The 25,618-nt window shown below is 26.8% G+C and overlaps 3 protein-coding genes across 5 annotated transcripts; 1 reads left to right on the top strand and 2 right to left on the bottom strand.

The window, feature by feature from the left end:
• The first annotated feature begins 1,640 nt into the window (after nucleotides 1-1,640).
• Nucleotides 1,641-3,152, top strand: LOC110619687 (protein SOB FIVE-LIKE 5). The gene is made up of 4 exons (XM_021763226.2): nucleotides 1,641-2,329; nucleotides 2,428-2,508; nucleotides 2,596-2,675; nucleotides 2,780-3,152. Exons 1-4 carry the CDS (start codon nucleotides 1,910-1,912, stop codon nucleotides 2,787-2,789), a joined length of 591 nt encoding a protein of 196 aa, XP_021618918.1. The 5' UTR covers nucleotides 1,641-1,909; the 3' UTR covers nucleotides 2,790-3,152.
• Nucleotides 3,153-11,164: 8,012 nt separating this feature from the next.
• On the bottom strand, nucleotides 11,165-12,855 carry LOC110619273. Its single transcript, XM_021762600.2, has 3 exons — nucleotides 12,599-12,855; nucleotides 11,444-11,490; nucleotides 11,165-11,332 (listed from the first exon to the last, which is right to left on the bottom strand). Exons 1-3 carry the CDS (start codon nucleotides 12,804-12,806, stop codon nucleotides 11,198-11,200), a joined length of 390 nt encoding a protein of 129 aa, XP_021618292.1. The 5' UTR covers nucleotides 12,807-12,855; the 3' UTR covers nucleotides 11,165-11,197.
• On the bottom strand, nucleotides 11,460-20,001 carry LOC110619272 (magnesium transporter MRS2-3). Of its 3 annotated transcripts, XM_021762597.2 has the most exons (7): nucleotides 19,489-20,000; nucleotides 17,469-17,705; nucleotides 17,252-17,380; nucleotides 16,978-17,138; nucleotides 16,640-16,886; nucleotides 12,599-13,837; nucleotides 11,460-11,490 (listed from the first exon to the last, which is right to left on the bottom strand). In XM_021762597.2, exons 1-6 carry the CDS (start codon nucleotides 19,909-19,911, stop codon nucleotides 13,547-13,549), a joined length of 1,488 nt encoding a protein of 495 aa, XP_021618289.1. In that variant the 5' UTR covers nucleotides 19,912-20,000; the 3' UTR covers nucleotides 11,460-11,490; nucleotides 12,599-13,546. The 3 variants fall into 3 exon arrangements, with proteins under 3 accessions (XP_021618289.1, XP_021618290.1, XP_021618291.1); XM_021762598.2 differs by lacking the exon at nucleotides 11,460-11,490 and having other exon boundaries at nucleotides 13,735-13,869; nucleotides 19,489-20,001; XM_021762599.2 differs by lacking the exons at nucleotides 11,460-11,490; nucleotides 12,599-13,837 and adding an exon at nucleotides 13,876-15,970 and having other exon boundaries at nucleotides 19,489-20,001.
• Between the last annotated feature and the right edge of the window lie 5,617 nt (nucleotides 20,002-25,618).

Below are 25,618 nucleotides of genomic sequence, written 5' to 3' on the forward strand. Positions count from 1 at the left end.
TAATTTTATTTAATTTTTAAAAATTTTATTAGAATATTTTTTAATATTTAATAAAATTTAATATATTTAAAATGGATATGATTGAAAAGTTAAGAAAAAAATTATATTTTTTAATAGGGGTGAAAAAGTAAAATGAATAAAAATTAAAAAAATTATTATTTAATTTTTATATTATAAAGAAATTACTAATTGATCTCTCAAATTTAAAAAATATATTAAGATATTTTGATATTTTAAAAAGTGTACTAATTAGTCTATCCATTAATTTTAACTATTAAATATTATAAAAAAAAATAAAATATTTCTGTTACGGAGAGATTAATTAATAAATTTTTTTTAAAATCTGAGTGACCAATTAATAAATTTTTTTTAAAATTATAGGGATCAAATTGTATAATATTTAATGATAAAATTAACTAGGGATTAAGTTGTAAAATTTTTAAAATATTATGTTTTAATATATTTTTTAAAATTAAAAAATTAAATAGTGAATTTTTTAAATTATAAAAATTAAATAATAATTTTTTCTAAAAATTATGAGGAGGATAAAGTATTTTAGATCTAAATAGAGACAAGAAGAAAAGCTTTACAGGCCACATGAATACGGGGATTGAGCAACCTCAATTTCCTAACTATAATTGACCAAACACAACATGTGCAGCATCGACAAAGGTACATTTGCATTTCTCTCAATAAATGTCTGAAATTTTATCTGATACATTCATTAATATGCAATAAAATTGTTTGCTTAAAATCATCCTCACAAAAGGACCATAGAATATAACTAACCACAAAATAAAGATTGCCGAATACTTATTAATAATAAATAAATAAAACCCGCAACTATAAATATAGAAACGTGCATTCAGTCAGTTCGATTTAAAATTAAATCTGATAATCTGATATTCAGAAAATAGAATTTTACAAAGAGTTTGGTAAGTTTGGTATGAGAGGAGGGTGCTCATCTCCTTTTATTTTTTTTTCGTCTGTTAGTGACGTGTAACGGCCTCATTGCCATTGAGCCACTTGTCTCTACCATATGGATACGGTCATACAAAGATATCAGATATCTGCTCCATGCGTAACAGTCATTTAATTCTCTCTTCTAGTACGCGAGTTAACCGAACAGTTAGGGGCTGAGCCAGTGATCCTCACTTTGCTAAGCTTTCAGGCCGGGTTCGGGAAGAGAAGACTGAGTCAAAAGTCTGATCTCAAGGACGAATGGGCTGCGTCTTCTCACTTGTGGGATTTCGCGGGTTCTGGACCGGTCTTGTCACTATGGGTCCGGCCTCTTATCAGGGTTGTAAAATCCAGTCATCAAAATCGAACTGAATAAATTAAAAATTAAAATTTTAATGTTTGTGAAAATTGAATTAAATCGATTTTAAATAAAAATTGAATCGGATTAAATTGATTTAATTAATAAAATAATTAATTAATAAATATTTTTATAATATAAAAATTAAATAGTAAATATTTTACTATTATAGAGAGGGGGCAATCTGCGTTAACCCAAAAAAGAAAGAAGAAAAAAAATCCTAAAAAAGCAAGAAGTGATAAGTGAGAGGCAGAGAGTGTGAGAGAGTGGCAATATTACCGCACAAAGGATAGGTGTCCATATATTGTGGAAGGGAAAATGGACTTGTACCTTATTTTGTTAAGAGCGTACACAGTGCCTCGCTGTCTACCATGTGAATCCCTTGTGCCTCTCTCTCTCTCTCTCTCTATAACCCCAAACCCAACTGGCAATTTTCATACAAAATCTCATTCATACCCTGAATGACGAGAATCAGGACAAATTTTCTCTAGGATTCGTCCCTGATTCTCTTGGTTTTATTTTCGCCAGCTCCCTCTCCTTCTTCATTCAAGAACCCAGCTTTCAATTTCTTGTTTCTTTGATACAGCAAAAATGAATGTGTTTGCCTCTGAGTGCACTAGTGGTTGTGAGTCTGGTTGGACTCTTTACTTAGAACAATCTTTTCTTTCTCCAACTCCAACAACCACTGCTGCTGCTGCTGGTTCTCGGAGAGGTTCCAAGCAAGTTGATGGTAGAAAGAGTTCTGGGTTTTGTGAAAAAAAGAAGAATGTTTATGAAGAAGAAAGTGATGAAGATCATGAACATGATGAGGAAGATTTGTCCATGGTTTCTGATGCATCTTCTGGGCCTCCTCATCATTTCCAGGAAGATGATGAAAGAAATTACTTGTATTCTGCATTTAAGGATGCTGCATTGATGAATAAAAATGGTGGAAAAAGGAAAAAAGAGCAAGAAGTACTCTCCTCTCTTCTTGATGATACTGCTAGCTCTCCTGCATTCAACTTCTCCAAGGTTAATAATATTACTGTGTTAAAATTCTGTGCTTCACATTTTTTCACCTCCTTAATTTGTTCATGGAATTGACATTGTTCTTCACTGTACCTTGCCAGAGTAGAGATTTTGCTTTCATGGCTAAAAATCAAGCTTCCATTCACAGCACATTGGATTATCCACAAGCTGCTCAGTTTGAGGTACTTCTTAATAATTTTCAGCTTATTATTTGCTACTCTGACTGCAAAATCTAAATATTAATTAATATTTGTTCATCATTTTTGCAGGGGAGATCTGCATATCAAGAACATTTTGATAATTATATACAAACTTCTTCTCTATCTGGAAACCAGATAGAAAATAACCAGTTAAGCATTGTCTCATTTGATTAATAATTTATTTAATATTGTTTTTCCATCTTTTTTTTCATGGAAAATAAATAAGCTGATTGAAAGCTTTCAATATTCTCAGGTGGTTCTAAGAGGGAAGAGGATGATGAGATTGTTGCCATTGAAGGTTCTGTAAAACAAAATGGAGCTATAGAAGAGGCAAGACTGTTAAGTAAAGTGAAAAAAGAGAAAAGGATCTCATAAAGATCTTGTTCTTTTTTTTTTTTGTAGTTTTTTTTTCCTGTCAATGCTGTGGGAAGCACCCTGAGAGAGAAAAAAAAAGCTGGAAATAAATTTCTTCTTCTGAAATTTTTTTTTTATTTCTATCTTGTTAATGAATAGTGGGTACAAATGGCTGGCAGCCTCTGTGCAGGTTTTGCTCAGTCTTTGTATTGATGGAGCCCCATGCTGTTTTTTCTTCTTTTAAATAGAAATAAAAAAAAAAAATTGAGATCTCTCTTAGTTATTCAGATATATTATTCATTTATTCAGATATATTAATCATCGGCTAAGTTTATGAATGTCTCTCTCCCTTATATGTTTCTACAGAGGGTGATATTTTTAGATATTTTTAGATATTTAATTTAATCAAATTGTACTCAAATTTCTACTATGAATTTATATAAATTTATTTTTTTAAAATAATAATAATTAAATTTAAAATAAATATAAATAATTTATAATAAATTTTACAGAAAAATATAAAAAAAAATATATCAATTTAGTAGAAACATAAATAAATAAAAAAGACTAAACAAGCAATCCTTACACTAAGGATTTATATATAGGTACATTTTTGTTTTGTGCTTTGGATATTTATGGTAAGGTTTTGTGAAAGTTTCAGAAACTTGAATTTGTAGAACATTAATGCTTTTATGATGTAAGATGAAAGATTGTGGTCCCTTCTATGTTTTCCAACTTAGGATTTATTAATTTTTTATATTATTATTATTATCATTTTCTGATTTGGCCATATCCTTCTCAGTGTCAGCTGTGTTCCAACTCAAATTCTGTATCATGCTTGTCATACATAATCATGGAAAAATTACAATCAAATCCCTAAATTTCTATGAAATTAATTAATTCATTCATAATTCAAAGTAACTCAATTAAAATGTGTTTATATTTTATAAAATTTAAGTATTTAATTTTTTTTATTAAAAAAATTAGTAAAAATATCTTTATATTTTATAAAATTCAACTACTTAATTTTTTATTGAAAAAATTTGTAGCTATATTGAATTATTTAAATTGTTTAGTCTTTATAATTTTAAATTGAAAAAATACTATTTAATAAAAAACTCACAAATTGATATTTTTATTTTAAAAAATACATTAAATTATTTTTAATATTTAAAAAATCTACTAATTAATTTATTCGTAAATTTAGCTATTAATATTATATTTAGCCTTTATAATATGAAAAAATTTACAAGTTAATTTTTTTATTTTAAAAAATATATTAAAATATCCTTATATTTAAAAAATTTACTAATTAGTATTTTTATAAATTTAACTATTAAATATTATAAAAAAATATAAAATATTCTTAACACAGAAAGAATAATTAATAAATTTTTTTAAAATTTGAAAGATCAATTAATAAATTTTTTAAAATTATATAGATTAAATAATAAAATATTTAATAATTAAAATTAATAAAAAAATTAATTAATAAATTTTTTAAAATATTAAAAATATTTTAATATATTTTTTAAAATTAAATAATTAATCAGTAAATTTTTTCATATAATAAAAATCAAACAGTAATTTTTTCTTTTAAATATTCATATTATTTAACTCATTTGACCGAAATTAAAATAAGTTGAATAATAATTTTTTATAAAAATATTAAATTAAAAACGTTTTAATTAAGTGATTTTAAAATAATAATAAATTAATAAATTTTTAAAATGCTATAATAATTCTACCTGTAATCAATTATGCCAATGGCAAAATTGAAAATTGTGAATTCCAATAAACCCAAATCATCTCCCATGCCCTGCTCCCTCCTCAATGCATGGAAAATCCAGGTGTAATAATAAAAGGATATTAATTTTTTCTGATAAATTCTCAACTTCCCAACTACTCCAAATGAAAATTTCAAGAATTGAGGCTAAAGTGAGAATATCAAAAAATTCAAGAAATTAACCAAAACCCTGTATTTTAGGGAGAAAAAAATGCCCATCATTGACTAATTAAATCATGCATTACATATAATAATTCAAAAGAGTCGTATGATTATTCAATCAGGTAATCCACTGATTATTTAATTCACAATCTCTAATGCCTTTTCTAAAGGAAGACGACAAAAAAGTACTATACGACACACCTAATTTTTGTGACTATCCTACTAAGAAAAATTGCATGAATCAAATAAATTTTTTTTATAAACGGTGATCGATAAGCAAGGGTGAGCAGTACTCGATTTAAATTGAAAAAATTGATCGAATCGAATCGATTTGAAAATTTAATTCGTTTTTTTATATATTTCGATTCGGTTCGATTTTTAATTTTAGAAATTTCGGTTATTTCAGTTCGATTCAGTTTTGATAAAAAAAAAATTAGAAAAACCGAATCGAATCGATTAGTGATAATAATATGTTTTTTCAATAATATAGAGAAATTAAATCATATTAAAATTAAAATATTTTAATTAAAATTTAAAATATTAAAAATAAAGTGTAAAAAATAAAAAATTATTAAAAATTAAAACCGATTAAACCGAACCGAATCGAACCGAATCAGACCGGTTCGGTTCGATTCGGTTTCTGACCAAAATATGTTCGGTTCGGTTTTCATAAACACTAAAATTTTGATTTTCAATTTATTCGGTTCAGTTCAGTTTTGAACTGAACCGACCGAATGCTCACCTCTATCGATAAGAGTAGATTTTGAGATCTTTTAAATTTATTCAAATATATTTATTATTAGATTAAGTGTGAGTATTTTTTTTAAATAGAGATCGAAAATTAAGAAAATAGATCATGAAATCTCTTAAATTTATTCAAATGTATTTATTTTATTTTATTATATATATTAATAAAAATATTTTTTTAATTTATTAAATAAATTTAAATTCAAATAATATAATTTTCGTATCTGGAATCATCCATAGCTCTCCACTACCACCCATGATGAAACAGTGGTACTGAGGCTTAAACTCAAAATTTTGGCATTAATATAGGTGATGGGTAGTGAGATAAGTTCAGATATATGACAAATTCAATTTTGGAATATTTCATATCCATCTCCATTACTCTCTTTTGAAGCACTGGAGGTCCTGCCTCATATCTTCCTGACCAAGACAACATGCTTCAATCTTTTATTTTTTCAGAAAAAAAAAGACCTTTATCTCATGGAGAATTTAGGATGTTAAAGTTCTGACCTAAACCCACATGTTCTTGTTTTTCATGTTCCAGAATTGATTCAATGCGTAGGTGTTGAGTTATAAATCATCACACGTGCACGAATCTCCACCGATACTTTAAGTGAAAGCTACTAATCCAACGATTATTATATAATTTCAGATTCGTACGTACGAAATGATGTATATAAAAAAATTTCTCTGAGTTATTAGTGACTAGAGACTTCCATGTCCTCACAAACTTACAAAAGCAAACAACACGGGATTCTTTTTTTTTTTTTTTTTTATAATTTCTCAAAAGGAAAATAAAACACGTATGGGTTAAGAGCATGACACGTTTCATATAGAAAAAAGGAATTATAGTAAAGAAAAAGCAGGGAAGAAGGGATAAGGAAGGAAGTAATTGAAGGGATGGAGAAAACAAAGAATGCCTAACCAACCACCTCCAAACACAAATTAAGAAGAGTTGAATACTTTCCACTCTGTAACGTACAGCGGTGAAGGGTGTGGGTTTGTCTCAATACACAACGGCAACGTTCCATTCTTATTTCCATTGTCGTTTTATATCTGCAAGTTTTGTTCCCATTTCTCTTGACATTACTCTTCTTGTCTCTTATCATTTCTGCCATGCATATCTCACCTGCCCCTTTTTTTATTGGGAAAAAAAAGAAAAAACACCATTGTCATAATTTAAGGGGGATGATGAAGCTAGACAATTACTTTGAGCTAATGAACAAAAGCTGTGATGCAAGTCACAATCCTGAGCAGCAGAATTCCTTAGCTTAATTAAAAATCTAACAGTAGTTAATCCAGTTTCTTCTCTATTCCACTGCACACACATTATTGTTAAAAAGTTGAAGAAATATAAGTGAGTTGATAGTTATTTTCTTTTAATTAGCTCGTTTAATATATTTTAATAATAAAATAATAAATATTTTAATTTTATTAATATTTATGTCACATAATATTCTAATAGCACTGAATAATTTTTTTTTTAGTATAATTAAAAAAATGATTATTTTTTCAATGTCGGATTGAGGAGATTACCATTTTTAATGACAAATATTATTAGTTTCTTCTTTTAAAAAATAAATATACTGTAAATGAAATTAAATAATAATAATAATAATAATAATAATAATAATAATAATAATTTTAAGTGTTATAGTCAAAATTCAATTTCGAAATGATTTTAAACATTTAAAACTGATAAACGTTTTGAAAAATAATTTTAAGTGCTATTGCAAACAGGAAGGGTCTCAATCTAAGAACGTCCACTGAGGAAGGCAGCCTTGATCTAGAAAACTCCACCCAAAGATGATGCCGGCAGCCACCAATCTACATCAATAGCATCAGCATAACCTGTTATCAGCAGAGAAAACCAGCAAAGGAAAACAAGATAACAGAGTTTGACAGCAAGATTCCATCAAATGCATGCAAAGGAAAATGCCAACCTAGAATGAATCGGAGAGGGGAAGAGTAGAGGCTTCGCGAGGGAGTGACAAAGCTCCTAGTCATCTCAGTCTTGTGTAGGCCTTAAGGGACTGAGTACCAAGCTTGTGATACCATGAGCATCCCCAGATAAGTCAAACCCAAACCTCAGAGACTCGCAAGCTCAGATTAACAACTACATAGCAAAGCAGCCATATGCACAGCTTTTCATTGGACAATCCTTTGCTTCATTACTTCTTCTCAAAGCAACTGTGACAAGCTCAAAAGACTAGAAGAAAATAAATCTAGTCATCTTAAATACCTGTAAACACATAATATGAAAATAAAACCACAACAAACACAAAGAAATTGAGGAGATCGCTACTCTATAATTTCACTACGATACTAACCAATTTTGATATGATTTTAATTCGATTCTAAATTTTATTTTATTTTTTTAATTTTAATTTTAATTGAAATTTTTAATTAAAATTTTAATTTTTACAAATAAAATTAATAAATATATAGACACAGAAATACACATATATATAACCTACAGGTAGAATAAAATACAATTAATTAATTAAATTATTAAAAAATTTTAATAATTAAGTAAAATATATGGTTATTTAATTATATTATTAACAACTATTTGTGAGAGTTATATTTAACTTATATAAATAGTTAATTAATAAAAGAAGATAGACAATATTAAATATAAAAATAAACAAAAATAGTATATACGCATAATGAATTAAATTTTTGCTAAGTTAAATCTTGAATAACTCCTAAATAACTATTTTAACTATAAATTTATTTATTTATAATTTTTTATTATATATTATTTAATAATTTATAAAATTTAAATTTAAATTCTTTAAATAGAATCATATAATTTTCATAATATAATTTAAAGATTATATTGAAACTATTTAAGAAATAAAACATATTATTAATAAAAAAATACAATAGAACTGTACTGTCACTAAAATTATTAAAAAACACATAAAAAGTCTATTTACATTAAAGTTTCAAAACTTTTTGTTATTTTGTAATTTAATCTAAAATTTTAAACGTAGATAAAATTATTTAAAATTATAAATTTTGTTACAATTATATCCAAATTTAAAATTTGAGTTGTAGAGAGCATGTCTCATTGATATAGGTAAGATAACTTAAATTATTTTATTATTCTCATATGCTATAGAAATAAAAACTATTGATAAAAAATTTAAAATTTTTAGTTATTTTTTAATTTAATTTAAAATTTTAAAAATTAATATAATTCAACTTAAAATTTTTAAGTTTATTTTTCTTCATTCCGTTTGAGCTGGTGCAAAAATACTATAACTTTAAATTTTTTCTATTTGTCACCAGTTTCAATAAAAATTATAATAAGTCTTATATTTATTAATTTCTTATTTTTTTAAATATTTTGTTAGGTATTTCATCACAATAAATTTTATTATATTTGTTATAAAAAATTATATCAATATAATAAAAAATAAAAATTTTAGTCTTATTGTTTATAGTTGCACTATTAATCTTTTGTCATTACTTAATAGTATAAATCAGAACTCGAATGCACAAATATAAACATTTTATTAATAGTATATATAATTAAAATTCAAAAGAATTAATAGAATCAAAATTAAAAATTCGAAAGAAATCCTATGATAATTTCTTGCATCAAACACTAGGTATTAGAAATTTAGTAGTGAAAAAAGATAAATTTAAAAATTTTAAATTGAATTATATCAATTTTTAAAGTTTTGATTAAATTACAAAATAGCTAAAAGTTATAAAATTTTTATATTAATAGAATTTATTTACTGACATATGAATATAATAAAATAATACACATCGTATTTTCATGCTAGCAAAATACACTCTTTCCAATTCAAATTTAAAATTGGAATATAATTACAACAAAAATTATAATTTTATACAATTTTATTAATTTTTAAAATTTTAAATTAAATTACAAAATAGTAAAAAAATTTAAATTTTTTATACAAATAGTCCGACATAAAAAAATTCTTTGATCAGTTCTAATACAATATAAGTTCAGTTGTGATATGATTCCTAATAAAACATCAGGATCAAAATTAAAATTAAAATTAAAATTAAATAGTTAAATAAATTTAATAAAATATGATTCGATTTCTCAATATATCAATTCTTTTTCGATTCATTGGGTGTGGTTCTTTAATTCAGTTTAGAATACTAAGGATAGTGGATGTCCCTAACTAAAATCATACTTTTTATTAAAAAGAATACTTTCAATTCATTGATAAAAAAAAAAAAAAAAAAAATGTTTGGAATTGATGTATATAGGAAATATAGACTTAAAATATCTCCTCCTTTGATAATAATAATAATTATTATTTTATTCAACTTTAATATAATTACTATTCAGCCAAGCTCGTGACTATTTCAACTGAATTTCATTTAAAGAAAGACAAATAGTGAAATCGTACGTTTAGTTTTATATATTTAAATTAATAATTTATATAAAATATATTTTTCATTAATCATTTTATTTTAAAAATTAATATTTCTAAAAAATTCAATTTTAATTTTAAATAATATATTAAAAAATTTATAAATATTATTATAAATTTTATATTAATTTATAGAGATAGTTAACTTAAAAAATCTAAATCCAAATAGAGTTAGATTAAATCAAATACTCAAAAATATCTGCGTTCGTTGCAATCTCTAACCATGAGACTTTTGCACAGGTTCATGAAGACATGAATTCGGTCTCGCCAAAGTTCTTGAGATCGACCTCCAAAAGGTGTCCTGAGGAGGCCAACAGGGCCTTTGGGAATCATTATTCGGCCTATTTCAGTTTATTCAGAAAGAGTAAAATGGGTGTTGAGGTGCTAAGGTTATCTATTGGCCATATCGATGTATGTTCATTCCAGTGAGCAGTCGGTTCAAATTAAAATAATTTAAAATTTTGATTATATTTTTTATTCATTTCAATTTGGTTTGATTTAATTTTTAATTTTAAAATTTTTTATTATTTTAATTCGATTTAATTTTAATAAAAAAATTAAAAAAATAAATAAAATCGATTAGTATTAATAATATATTATTTTTAATAATATAAAAAAATTATATTATATTATATTTAAAATATTTTAATTAAATTTTAAAATATTAAAAATAAAGTGTATAAAATAAAAATTTATTAAAAATTTAAATTAAATCGAATCAAATCGATTCGATTTTTTTATCAAAATTAATTTAATTCAATTTTTATAAATACCAAAAATTTTAACTTTTAATTTTAAATCAAATTATTCGCAATGAAATTCCCACCGAGAAAAGTGTGTGTATTGAGCTCAAAAGGGCGATGACTGCCATAGTTAAATAAATTCAAGCTTACCTCCAAAAGGCTATGGATAAATATATATTTAAATTGAATCAATTAGTGAATAATAACCATTCATAATTAAGTATAATAATTTTTTTTTTAAATAGAACAGAAAATTAAGAGAATAAAATTTGAGACTTCTCAAATTTACTCAGATGCACTTATCATCATGCTAAGTCTGTATCGATGCGTTGTGATTCATATCTTTTATACAAATGATATCATGCAAATAAACCAAAAGAACTTCATAATGCAGTAATTAAAGAAGACAAAATTCCAAAAGCTGAGTAATGAAAATATTTTACATATAATTTTTGTTATTTGTGGGTCTTGAGCCAATCAAGAATACCTTTCTCAGATTCAGTAAGGTCTTGCTCTTTCTTCCCTTTCAAAGATCCTTCTACAAAATCAAAGTAATCCTTGTAGTTGCGCTTGTAATAGCTATCCAATCTCTTTCAAAAACAAACCATAATTATATTTATATATATTTATTTTGTCAATTATGACACTTCAAGCAAATAACAAATACTATAAATTTTTGCATCATTCTCCAAATTTTATACCTCCTTGTCATTTTTCGCCTTGTTTTCCTCTGATTTCTTCAAATATTCTGCCAAGATTAAAGAAAATTTCAATCCACCAACATTGTTTTAAAAATATATAAAAATATCATGTAATTCTATTGATTTTTCACTTCAAAATTTGTGATTTAATTTGTGTCAAAATAGTATATGTAATATCACGCCGTTAATAAATAGTGATAATTTTTAGATACTGTAAAACATGTTGATATGAAAATCATAATAAGAAAATACTAAATTAACACAAATTGAATTACAAATCCTAAAATGAAAAAAAGGAAATCACGTATTTTTAATTTTTAATTAATAATTATATTTTACTTGCCATATCAATATTTTTTGACAGTGTAGAAAATTGTTACTAGTTGTATGGTAGAATATCATAGGTATTATTTTCATACAAATTGAACTATAAACCTTAAAATAATAATGAGTGAAATTATTTTTTTTAATCATAAGCAATAATTTATTAGTAAAACTGAAAAGAGTATATGGAAGGGAGACCTCCAACCAAATGCCCATCTAGAAAGAACAGTTGAAAGAGGGTAAACTACTCATCAAGAAACACTAAGGGTGAGATATGCCGTATAATAATAAATTATAATTTAGTCCCTGTAATTTAGTAAAATTTATACATTAATTTCTATATTTTTAAAAATCAGCTATTTGGTTCTTATATTTAAAAAAGTAACAAATTAATGCTTATCTTAAAAAATACAGTTAGATTACTATTATTTTATTATTTATTTAAGTACTAATTTGTTATATGTTTTAAACTATTGGGACTAAATTACTAAAAAGTTTGAGATTATAGTGAGTAAATAGTTGGATTTTATAAATACAAAGACTAATTAATGTGTAGGTTTCAATAAACTATAGGTATCAAATTGTAATTTTACCCTAACTATAGATAATCAGACTTTGAACTTACAGAACTCAATATGAAAAAATGGTAAAAGCAAGAAGAAAATAATAATAAATAGCAGAAGCAATATTAGATGAAATTATAGCAATGTTGGCATAAAGGATTCATTTTTAAAGGTTATGATGAGGTCATGAATTCAAATTCCAATCTGACCATTAGAAAAAAGGATAAAATGAAGAACAAAAAGTAAATATAAATAGCAGAAGACATACTGTTAAGGAGCTGCGTTTTAGAGTCAGTGGTGAGAGGATAAGCAGCAACCAAAGTAGATAAGAGGAATCCTCTTCTTGGGAAGGCAGCTGGAGAAGTTGCAGGAGAAGTTTTAGATTCTTTTCTTTGAACTGCATGAACATTTGATGAAGCAAATTTGTTGACAGTAACTGCAAGTGCCATCAATACACTTTGGGATATTGAACTCATTTGTAACCATTACACTTTCTCTCAAAACCACCACCACCACTGCTTTTTCTTCTGATGAGCTTATAGATGATGAGGTTTCATGGGCTTATCTTCTTTTCACTTCAGTCCAAATTCTCTTCTCTTTTTTCTCTATTGAAAATGTCTCTGTCACATCTGCAAGAAAAACAGAATATGCATAGTTTCGAGTATTCTTGGGCTTATAAAACCCAAGACCAATCCATGCCATCCACTAATAGATTGGCCCTTATTTTATAAGAGTCAAAATACCTTTTTCTCTTTTTTGTATTCAATGACTAATTCAAAATCCAGCTGCTGTCATAAATTAAATTATAATTTGTCATATTTTATATAAATTGTATTAACATCTTTATTTTCATTTAGTACACTTGATATACTTTTTATATTTTTATTTTATACATTTAAGTTTCCACGAAACTATCAGAACCTTAGTAAAAGAAACAAGAAAATATAATCAAAATTTCTGGGGCAGGGAAATTCCCCTTTTTTGGTATATTTGAAATATTAAAAGAGCTATACAATGGGAATGGCTCACCCTTTTTCCCATGATATTCCAAGTGGTTTTAACTTGAAATCTCTCAAACAAGTAAAATCTCAAGCTTTTATCACTAGAGGTCCCTTCATAATACCATTAATGATATTAAAGAAATATGAACAGAAAGAGAAGTAAAAGCATAGTCACAACAGCCACTCAACTTTATTGCTGCCTCGTACACAGCAGTTTATTCCAGCAACCGCTTGTGCTTGCACCAGGCAATAGCAATTACATACAGGAACACGCTCCCAGTACAGCTGCCACCAACTGTCCATAGAAATTTTTGCATCCCTGTTTCAACTTCTTCATTGAACAACTCAATGTTGATATTCATGCCAAAAACACCAGCAACTGCAACAAAAAGGCTTATCACTAGAGTTGCTGTTGTTAACATGACCCCCATTTGCAGGAGATGATTCTGCTTGTCGTCCAGCATTATATTGATGTAGTCCTCTGTATCATCTACGTACTCCCTCAACTTCAAAGGTGCGGCCAGAAAACATAAAACAACTGTAAGTATAATGAGATGCATCACAGAAGAAATTTATTGCAATATCCAAAATGAATTTACACATTATCTAACCTTGTGCACTGGCAGTCTGTTGCGATAATAAGGAGAACACAAGCGTATAGAGGAATATGTTGTATAAATAAGAATAGTATCGCAACTGATGGGATTCAATTGAATTTAATAAAACAACAATTACTCTCTTATTTCTTTCTCTCACTTCCCCTCTTTTCTCCTTTCTCAATCTTCTCCTTCTATTTCCCCTCCCTGCTTCTCTTCTTTCACAGATTTGGTGCTACCATAACAGTTGGTATCAGAAGGTACAATTCACAGGCCCCAAATTCCCGGTTCTTCTTCTTCCTGGAACCCAAATCTCTTCTGCTCTTCTTCCTATAATTCTTTTTCTGTACTTCTTGAATATCGTCTCTCTCTCTAGAATTTCTTGAAAATCCAAGAAATATCAAGATTCTAATAATTTTCTCCCTCTAATCGTCTCTCTTTATTTCTTCTATCTTCTCTGATTCTTTCTTTTATTTCTGTTTCACTTCTCAATTAATCTCTCCCTCGCATCTATCTTTTTGGGTTTCCATTTCAATTTCTCTATTTAATGTATGGTTCAGATCTGTTTTTGTACCAGTTGAAAAATTCTAAAAAATATTAATGAAATATCTTATTCTTTTCTCTCAAATTCCCTCTGGTTTCTCTCTTTATATTTCTTTCTTCCTCAAATTTCTAGTTCCTTTCTTGAAATTCTTTCATTATTTTTTTGGAATTTCATTTGTTTGGACTGCACTAATTTTCAGTTCTTGTGGACCGGAGTTATGGCTAGTAGAATGATTGTAAGGGCAGTAATGTCGGATGAACAGATAAAATGTAAGAGTCTGGCCCAAACTGACCCAAAGAATTTTTGAACTCATTTTCCACTTGACCAAAAATGGTTAATCCAAGTTATTTAGTAGTTTGAAGTAGCTAATTATATATTATTCACAATTTTCATGCATAGCCAATGTGGGAATCTTCAAGCTGCTGGACATTACATAAAGGTTCTCTGAGAAAAGGTAAGAAAGATGCCGAGAAATTCATGGAAGCAAAGAATGGAATAAAGAAGGAAATGAGGTCCACCATAAAGCACAATGCATTATGGGAGACATGTGAGTCTTTATGAATCTCAGCAAAAGATAAGAGGAAGAAACAGAGGAATTTCTTGAGAATGATCATGGAATATTTTCTCAAGTCCAAGAAGCAACTCACAATGTTTCTAGGACAGTGCACAGTGTCCATTCAAGCAATTTGGTACCTTCAATCAAGTTTTAGGATTCAAGGCTGAAATCGTTCCATCAGTATTATTCAGAATGCGGAAGTTTTTAGCAACACAAGTATTCTTCTTGCCCATGGATTTATCAAAATTTGGAAAGTGAAAAGGGTGCCCTCAGTGTTGAGAATGTTTTGAAGGAAGTAAAAGACATTAAATTTTATAGAGAAGAACAATGTGGAAAACATCATATACGCGGGTGGAGTTCATGTGGTCTTCGTACAGAGGATTCTTTCATTGTTAACCATGACGGTGATTTTTATTTTTTGTGATCCTATAATAAAGATGAATAGGAGATATTAAGAAGACAGAGGAAGACACTGACTCCCTAATTTACAGAAAGTTGTCGTCATATGATACTTGAGGAAAATAAATTTGAAATTTGGAGACAAAAGGGAAAATTCAATTTTCCATATCTGTTTGCAAAGGTCTGCTTGTAATTTTCTAGCTAATGGCATACCTGAGATAAATTTTTTTGCTGGAGTTAACATGGTAGTGAGGGTGGTCTTTGAATTGAAGAAGAGTGTTGGAGATATTCACAGATGAAATAAGTATCCAAAGGTCTTTTTAAGTGTTGTCTCACTAGAAGAATTCAACATTGTGCTTGGCTTCATGTGCAGTCGGAAAATCAAATTAGAAGATACCAAGGATTTTGGAAATTTCTGACTTCAGCTTGGGAAGTTGTTATTTCGGCTTCTATTGTTAGATCACAAGTTTGGGACCATTTCTCCTCATCAATCTCTTAATGGCTTATATCATTTGTGAGTTTTCCACTGCTCTCATATCATTTGCTGGAGAAATTGGAGCAGAGCAATCTTAGCAATTCCATTCACATTATAGCTGGTCAAATTATGTTAGGATTTTTTTTAGCATGCATACTGTTGTTTTTGTTAGTTTCCTTTAACTCATTCGCGAGGACACGAATGATCTCAAGAAGTGGTGAATGTTATGATAATAAGAATAGAAGTGTATAGAAGAATATGTTGTATAAACAGGAATAATATTATACCCAAGGGAAATCAATTTAGAATTTAATAAAGCAATTACTCTCTTATTTCTCTCTCTCTCTCTCCTCCTCTCTCTTCCCCTCTTTACTCCTTTTTCTGATCTTCTCCTTCTATTTCCCTTCCCTGCTTCTCTTCTTTCTCTTCTTTTGCAGATTTGGTGCTTTCTTAACACAGTCATGCAATTGAATGCACAAAAAGCCAAATAGCATGAACACATTTCAGTTTAGTTACATAGTAGAGCTCTTTTGTGGTTACCACATCATTGAAGATATGCGCATCACTTCTTTTCTTGTTTCATAAAAGGGAACATAGTGACAAGGGCGTGCACGCATGCATAACAAGTAACTACGCACTATATGGTTATAGATGACGACTATAATCAAAACTCATGCATACATGAAAGAGGAATACACATCAGGTCAGGAGAATCAAGTCAGAAATTATGTTGCATACCGTAGATAGCTTGTTCAGTGTACCATCAATTTGTACGAAGTATGCCTCCAATAGCATTTCCAACTCCTCTACATCAAGGTGCTTGCTTATAGCACTTTGAGTGGTACTGGTATGGGTCCCACGGCTACCCCTACTAAGCACATGAGCAGCACTAAACATATGATCATGTGGGTTGTCAGCATTGTGAATATCACCCTCACCGCCAATAGAACCCCCACGAGTCTCCAATGACACTTCAGCAGGAATCCTGATTCAACAGAATGAGAATTCCAAGTGAAAAGACAACAACTGGAGAAAAACAATTGTCTAATCAAAGTGATGATAATATTATTAGGTACCTGTCATCCATGTCTGCTAGAAGATATTCATCATCCGTATCATTTCTGTCACTTAAAGAGGTTGTGGAAGAATTTTCTAGGTGTTGAGTCAACTTTTCTGTCAGATACATCTCAGCCATATCTTCATCATCATCCAACAAGTGCTCCAATTCATCCCTAACCTTGAGTTGAATATGCATGCATAGTTAATTACATAGCATGAAGCATTAAAAGATTTGCAATAATGAGGTTATTATTCATAATGGCCTATTAAAGCACACTATAACTAGCAAACCTTTTGAACACGCCCAGTTATTGCAACCAAACGACTCTTAATTTGGCGGACACGCTCTAGATTGAGAGTACTGATTTTTGAAGTTAGCTTATCCAATGCTGGATGAGCCTCTTGCTCCAGTGTTTTTGCCTGGTAGGTTATGAAAAATGAAAAAAGATTGTGAAAGAAGCTATAAATAAACCAAAAAGCTATCAAACTCAAACTTGTAAAAGCTCACTTCATTTTCTAAGCAACTGCAAGCACCCTCAAGACATGCCTCCAATGCAACAAATTCAAATGGAAGAACATTTGGTCCATCTCGATTTTCAAGCCCTGGTTTCCCATCTAGCTTCCCTCCCTCATCTTGATCCTGAGAATCTAGAAAGCCTCCAGCAAAATTTTTAAGATTTTCCCTTGATTGTGGGTCTTCAGGGTTATACAAATTTTTCCAGTTTGAATCATCACCATTTCCCTCCTGCATAGAAAGGAGAAAACAACAAATAAGCAAGCATACAATTCAAAAGGCACTTCGAATAATCAATAGGCACCTGAGTTGACAGTCAATAGGCACATAAATTTTTAAGGACGAAAAAAAAAGGCAAAAAAGAACACATGAAAAATAATGAACACTTAAATATCCAAATCTTCGGTTAAAAAAAAAGCACAAAAATGCAAGCTTGAAGATTGAGAGAATTTAATTAAAAATATATATAAGTTAAGAAAAGGGTGCAATTAGTTATGCAAATTAGCACAAAGAAAAGGAATTGAATATATGTGACCTTATATAATTTGTATTTGGTATGGAGAGTAGCACATCAAGTTTAGCTTTTACTTGGGGAGATTCCATTAGTTCCTTGTTTTTAATTTCATATCAGTTAACATAAAAAGCCCAGTCCATTTCATGACTCACTTTCACTCACCAGTTGGATTAAATAACCCATTTCCAATTCTATTACCAACTACTAGTCAACTATATTATGCAAGTTATGAAATATTTCCTCCACTACATTTACTCTTCGTTTAGTGTGATTAATTTTGCAAAAAAAGAAATCAAAAGAATTTCTGCAAAATCATTCAAGATTTCAAACTCTTTTAAAATGAAAATTTTTTAAGTTAAAAAGAATTAAATTCTTTCATTCAAACAATAAAATTGTTTTAAAAGAATTCAACTGAATTGAATTCTTGTGAAATTTTTATTTCAAGCGGAGATTCACTATCACTGTGTTTGATTCAATTCTAATTCCTAAAATTTTGTGGATTAATTGAATTCCATGTTGTGTGTTTCGTTTGAAGAGAAATTAAAATTTAATTCTAGAAATTGAATTCCATGAAATTGGTTATAACTAAAACTAATTCCTTCAAATTTTGATGGAATTTGAAATGAATTCCACAAAACTTACCTAACAATACTTTGTGGACTAAAATGCCCATAACAAAACTTTTTTTTTCAATTATCATTTATTTTACTAGTTAGTTAAATAAATAACTGAAAATTAATAAATAATTAAAAAAAATTAATGATTACAAAATTATTTTAATAAATAATTATACTATTTTAATTTTTATATTATTTATAAATATTAAATAAAAGTGATAGATGCTACTAAACAACCAGCCATCTATTTTAAACTTTTAAAGTCCCTTGAATTGGTTGAATGGAGTGAAAAGCTAATATCAACTCCCATATTTAGGAATTAAAAGCAAATGAATTTCAATTCTGAAATTAAACCAAACATAAATTATATGGAATTCAATTGAATTCTACATTTTAAATTATAACAAACCAAACAGTGGAATTCATTTCAAATGAATTCATTTGAAATTCAATTGAATTCCACATAATTCTAATCATAGAATTGAACCAAACACTATGCATAACTTCTTAATCTCCTCAGCATATAAAAGAACTCTTATAACACCTAAAACCTTCCGCAAATCACTTGCAACTACACACACAGAGAGAGAAAATTGACTAAGCCTTCCTTTATGGCGTTCTTCCAAAGCACAAAAGGAATCAACTACCCTGAATTAGATACCTGAGAATCCAACAGAATTGCAACTACAACATTTTGATTACAACAAATTCACGCATATAATGATTTCTCAGGAAATCAACACAAGCACATAAAAAAAATTCAAAGCATCTCGAATTGTACATCAGACAATTAAAATAGATTCAGCCTTCATGAACGCACAGGTACTGAATTTTGGAACGTTACAAAAAGAAAATATGTCAACAATAAGAATCGGGATTACACCTGAGCTTCTGTAGCTTTATAATGACATGCAAGCCTCCTCTGCAATTCCTCGACAAACGGTGTAACAGAGGGGTCCCTGGAATTCAGCAAAAGAACCTCCTGGGCCGTAATTATTGCCTTGATATGCTCCAAATTGATGACGATTGCTCTCTCTCGACCCAAAATCGTAGATGGGTACGAGAGTTGCGGGTCGAGGATCCGGAGGTCACGAGCGGGCAGGCCGGTGCGGCGCATGATGGCATGCTTACCTGCCTCCACAACCTGGGCCTGGCCGGTGTTGTCAAGGAGGAGCCAGGCCCGAACCCCGGTTCCTTTCTTGCGGACGGTGGGAAGGCCAGCTGCGATGGCTGGTCGGGTTAATGGGTCGGTGTCGTCATCGGGTTGAGGATAAGTAGGTTTGGATAGCAGGGGGTGAGACCTCATTGTGGTGGTCGGAGCCACGAAGCAGTCGTCACCAGCATATAGCGACTCTTTTTTATTCCTTTTTTTTTTTTAAATCGAGTACAGAAAAGGCAGAACCTCTGTATTTATTTGGATATAAGACCTGTACATTTACCAGAGCCAAGTAAGCTGAATTTTTCTTTTTCTAATTAAATTTTTATAGTTTTATTAAGATAGATTTAATATAATATTATTTTTTAAAAAAATAAAATACTCCTTTTAATAATAACATATTTTTTATAATAAAATTTTATTTTGTAATTAAATTATTTATTATTTTTATATATTTTGTAATTTTTATTAATTAAAATATTAAATTTTTATATTTAAAAAAATAATATTTTATTATGAAAATATTACTTTCTCTTTCCATAATTTTTATTTATTTTATATTTTATAAATATTAAAAAATAAAAAATTTATTATTTAATTTCTAAATATTTTTATTATTAATAAATTAATCTTTATATTTTCAAAAATTTATTAAAATATTCTTATTTTTTTATTTATCAATAAAATAATTATTCTATTATCTTTTTCGTTAAAATTAAATAAAAAATAAAAAATAAAAAAAAAATTTAAAATTTAATTTTACTCTCAAATAAAATTTCTTATTTAATTTTTAAATATTATCATTATTAATAAAAGTTAATTTTTATATTTTTAAAATTTTATTAAAATATATTTATTTTTTTAAATTTATTAAAACATTTTTATCTAAAATAAAAATAAAATCGAAGAAGAGAAAGAGGATGAAGGATGATATGATCTTTTGCTATAATGGTAAAAATGGATAAAAAATTATTTTATTAATTAAAAAAAATAAAATATTTTAATAAATTTTAAAATTGAGAGATTAATTTATTAATAATGATAATATTTAAGAATTAAATAATAAATTTTTTTAAAAAATATAATTTTTTTATTAACTTTTTAATTATAATTATTTTAAATATATTAAGATTTATTAAATATTAAGAGATATTTTAGAATTTTTTTGAAAATAAAATAAAATTAAGTAGGATTATCATAATTTATTTACATGTCATTATAATTTAATAAAAAGAAAATGGATAATAATTTTAAAATAATAAAAAAATATAAAAAAATTATAAAATAGAGAAAGTATTATATTAAATATAAATTTATTTTACTTTTAATAAAATTATAATAATTTATTTTTTTTAAAAAATTAAATTAAAATTTTTTATTCTTAAGTAAAAATATAAAATTTTTATTGAATTTATTACTGAATTTATTTTTTTAAAATCAACTTTAATATTTATTTTACTCCCCTTAGATTTTTTTTAAAATTATAATTAAATTATAATATAGTTTTTCAAATTTTACGTTATCAGTAAAATAAATATTTTTATATTAATTATGTCTTTAAAAATTAAACATTAATAAGATTTTTGTATAGTAATTAAAATCATTGATAATTTTTTGTTTATGTTTATCATAAAAATTTTGTTAATTAAGTTAAAATCATTGATAATTTTTATGTATTAAGTATTTTTGTATATTAATTAAAATCATTGATAATTTTTATGGAAGTCGATCAATTTTAAAATCATAAAGAAGGTCTAAAGCGCAAAAAAAAAAAAAAAAAAAAGTATGAGTCTACCTATAAAAATCCTAAAGACTCAAATTCTCGATCTGAAAAAGTACCCAGTTGACACTACAGCTGCCAAGACTCGCAACATTGCCCCGCTGTTCAGAGTTCAAAATTATTTCAGATAGATACAAATAGAATCATATCGAGATTAGAATAAGAGCTATTATAATAATAGTAGAATTTTTTTTTATTGTGAATAATTATTTATTTATTTAGAAAAATGCTATATAGAAACTGATTTAGAAGTAGATATTACATCTCTTCTCATCATCTCCTCTCTCTTTTTTTGTTCCTCTCCGACCAAATTCTTTTTCTCTTTCTTATTTTTATTTTTCTGAAATTAAACTCTTTTATTCAGTTAAAAATTAATTAAATTGAGATTTATTTAAAGTTATAAAATTTTGTTTTTAATTTCGGTTCATTTTATTTTTATTTTCAAATAATTTCTGTTTTTGAGAAACACTACCTCCATTATTATTGTTTTAAAAATTCAAGAGATCTATTAAATTTCCTACAACATATTACTAATTAATTCAAATAAATACATAATTATTTAATGGTTAATATAAATAGTAATTAGTATATTTGTTTATGTTAAGTAATTAGTATATTCTCCTTTAAAAGCAGTTAATTAAATATACACGATTGGTCAAGTTATTAATTAACTAGAAATTATAAACGCTATATATATTAATTTAATCATAAAAAAAATTATAAGTTTCGTTTATTTAAACACTATAATCAAATAATAAATAATTAAATGAACTATGTTTTTAATTAATAATCAACGACAAACTTCTCAATTTTGACTAATTTCAGTTGAGTTTTAATCTGATTATTTATTTTATGATCTAACCATTTTATTTCTCCTTTAGTTTTTTTTTTAAATTAATTTGTCCGATAGCAATTTTCTACTTCTCCTCTTGTTTTAAACGATTCTTCTTATTCTATTTATCATTTAATTTAAATAAAATTAAAGTCTCTATAAAATTTATACTCATTTATTTTATTTATAAAATTTTTTAATTTAAAAAAAATAAATTTTAAATACCGAACAAGAAAATTGCAATAAAATGAAAGTCTTAGCACATTAAAAAATCAAAGAATCAAACAAGTAGAGTTTCCCTCTCTAAAGAAATAGACATTGAAAGTATAATCTTGTATGTATACCTATTGCATTTAAAGTAATAGACAAAAAATAATAAAATAATATATTAATACAAAACAAACAATTAAAAATAAGGAAATTAAAGGGTTTTTTAACCAAAATGAGAGATATGAGAAAAACTTATTTACCTTTTGCTATTGAATTGAAATCAATTTACTATTTTGTTGTCTATTTTAGCTAGAAATAAATTAAAATCGCATCTAATTAGTTTTTTAAGTAAAAAAGTAATTTATAATATAATTTATAAAATTTAATAAAATCTATAATTTAGTCTCTATATTTCTAATGAGAAATAATTTAATTTTATTAATAAAATATTTTTTATTAAAATTTATTATTAATTTATATAATTTAACCTTTCAAATTTCACCGGAATTCAAGCTTTATCTTTTATAACAATTTATTTTCTTTAATTTTAATAATTTATAATTATGTAATCTTTATAATAATTTAATCTCTTTAATTTGAATTGAATAAAATAATTATTTTATTAAAAAATAAAAATTTAAAAACTAAATCGTTTAGTCTTAAAAAAATTGAGACTAAATTATTAATTTTAATAAATATCAGAGATTATATTATAAATTACTCAAAATAAATTTGAAAATATGATCTCGTCTAGGATTACACAATTCCCTAAGAACAAGTGGCACCTCCTTTTCTTTGACCAGTACAAAGGAGTTTACATTTAACAAATCTCATTGGGCAAGACAACTTACAAGGACCAAACAAAAAAAGCCCAAAGAAGACTCAAGCCCAGTACAAGCCCAAATCCAATCAAAATACCCGGTCTACCCACAATCGCTAAAAATCAAAGCTTCTTGAATCCGAGACCGAGACTACAATTTCATCGACTCCACCACTGCAATAGACTCAGACAAAGCAGAAACCACCACTTCACTTGCATCTGGAGAAATAGAAGCCAATCGAGAAACAACCCTTCATATCCAAAACAGCTTGTGCCATATTCGAAACACAGAAGCAAAGCACACAAAATTTAGCATTGTTGTTTAATTTATTAAAAGATTAAATTTAAATAAATTTTTTTAATTATGTGTATATTGATAATTTGATATTCAGAAAAAGGATTTACAATAATTGGGTAAACTTGGCCTGAGAGAATGGTGCTCATCTCCTTTATTCTTTTTTTTTTATCTGTTAGTGATGCATAACGGCCTTACTATTATTGGACCACCAGTCTCTGCTATATAGAATTGTACGTACGGAAATGCCAGTTGTCTGCTCCATGCTAAACGGTCATTTAATTCCCTCCAGCACGCGTGTAAGTAATTCTGCTGGATGTACGGGCTGGTTATCTCTTATCACGCTGGGCCTCAAAATTGAAATGGGTGTGAGAAGACTGAGGCCCATGGGAGGCCCGATCTCGAGGCCGAGTGGTCCAGACCGACTCGTTGAAGACGCCTTTCAACTCTTGGATTAAGCTTATAATCATGGTCTGGGCCTTATATCGAGGTAGCGAAGCCCAACGATCATCATATATACTGTAGCGATAATAGTAACTTTTTTATTTATTTATCAGTAAGTTATTGTACATTTGCCTCCAAACATTTACTAATAAATAAAAATTTTATTTATATATTTTTTGTATTTATCAATTGATTATTATAAATATAAAGTGATAATTATTATATTTCACATATGGACTTTTAAACATAATTTTCAATGTATTCACAAGTTTAATATAGGGTGATAAATGCATTTGAATAAATCTGAAAGATTTTAAATTTTACTTCTCCAATTTCTAATTTCCATTTAAAAAAAAATGAATATAAATTTTAGCATGTTTAAAGTAACTTCCTTCAATGTAAAAATATTTATTATATTTTTATTTCATAATTTTATTAAAAATAATACAATTTCATGTATTAAAATTATATTTTATTTTTATAAATAAATTTTAAACGTACATATATATTAATGGGTAGTAAAAAATTATCTGAATATTGTATCGACTTTCTTACTGAACTGTTTATAAAAAAAAATGCTCTATTGTAAAGTCTGACTCACTTTATAACTGAAAAAACTGGATTTATTTATTTGATTTTTTTCAAATTATAAATTTATAAAAAAATTAATTTAATATTTTATAAAATTACATGTTTAATTAAAAATATAATATAAATTTAATTGAAAAAATAAAATAATATAATTGTTAAATTTATGAAAAATTAAATTATTAATTTAATAGTTTTTAAATGTTTAAAATAAAAATAAAAATTAAATTAATAAAATTTAATTTGTAAAATAGACGGAGGCTAAATTATAAGTAGCGGTAGCTTCTAGCCTTGGACACTACCATACCTGGATTTAGGGGGATTAGGTCAAACCATTAAATTCAATTAACTCAATTCAACTCAAACTAATAAAATAAATTAAATTACAATATTTGATTAATTTGATATTTTATTCAATTTTTTTAGTTTTTTATTAGTTTAAAAATGAAAATTATTTTTCACACAATTGTCATATTCCGGTTCTAACTCTTTTTTTTTTTAATTTTTTCATTTATTTAGATATAATTAATTAGATTTTTTTTATTATTAAGAATGTAATATGGAATATCTCAACTCAATTATTTTAATTTTTATTTGTATTTTAAATTTTTTATTTAATTTTTAGAGTAAACAGCAGTTTAGTCTCTTCACTTTCATGAAATATAAAATTTAGTCTTTATACTTTTAAAATTCTACTATTTAGTTCTACATTTACAGTTTGCTGACATCATTCTTCTCTATGATAGTCCTTAGGTACATTTATGGAGATCGACGCTCAAAATTGATCTCTCCAAAGCTCTATGGACCACCGCATCGAGGAGGCACAACAGGATGAGAACTTGGCTGCCATGGCAGTGTGTCGTGAGCACATCATAATTATCAAAGGGT

This window comes from Manihot esculenta, chromosome 7 (genome assembly GCF_001659605.2).
Source record: "Manihot esculenta cultivar AM560-2 chromosome 7, M.esculenta_v8, whole genome shotgun sequence".
NCBI classification, from domain to species: Eukaryota; Viridiplantae; Streptophyta; class Magnoliopsida; order Malpighiales; family Euphorbiaceae; genus Manihot; species Manihot esculenta.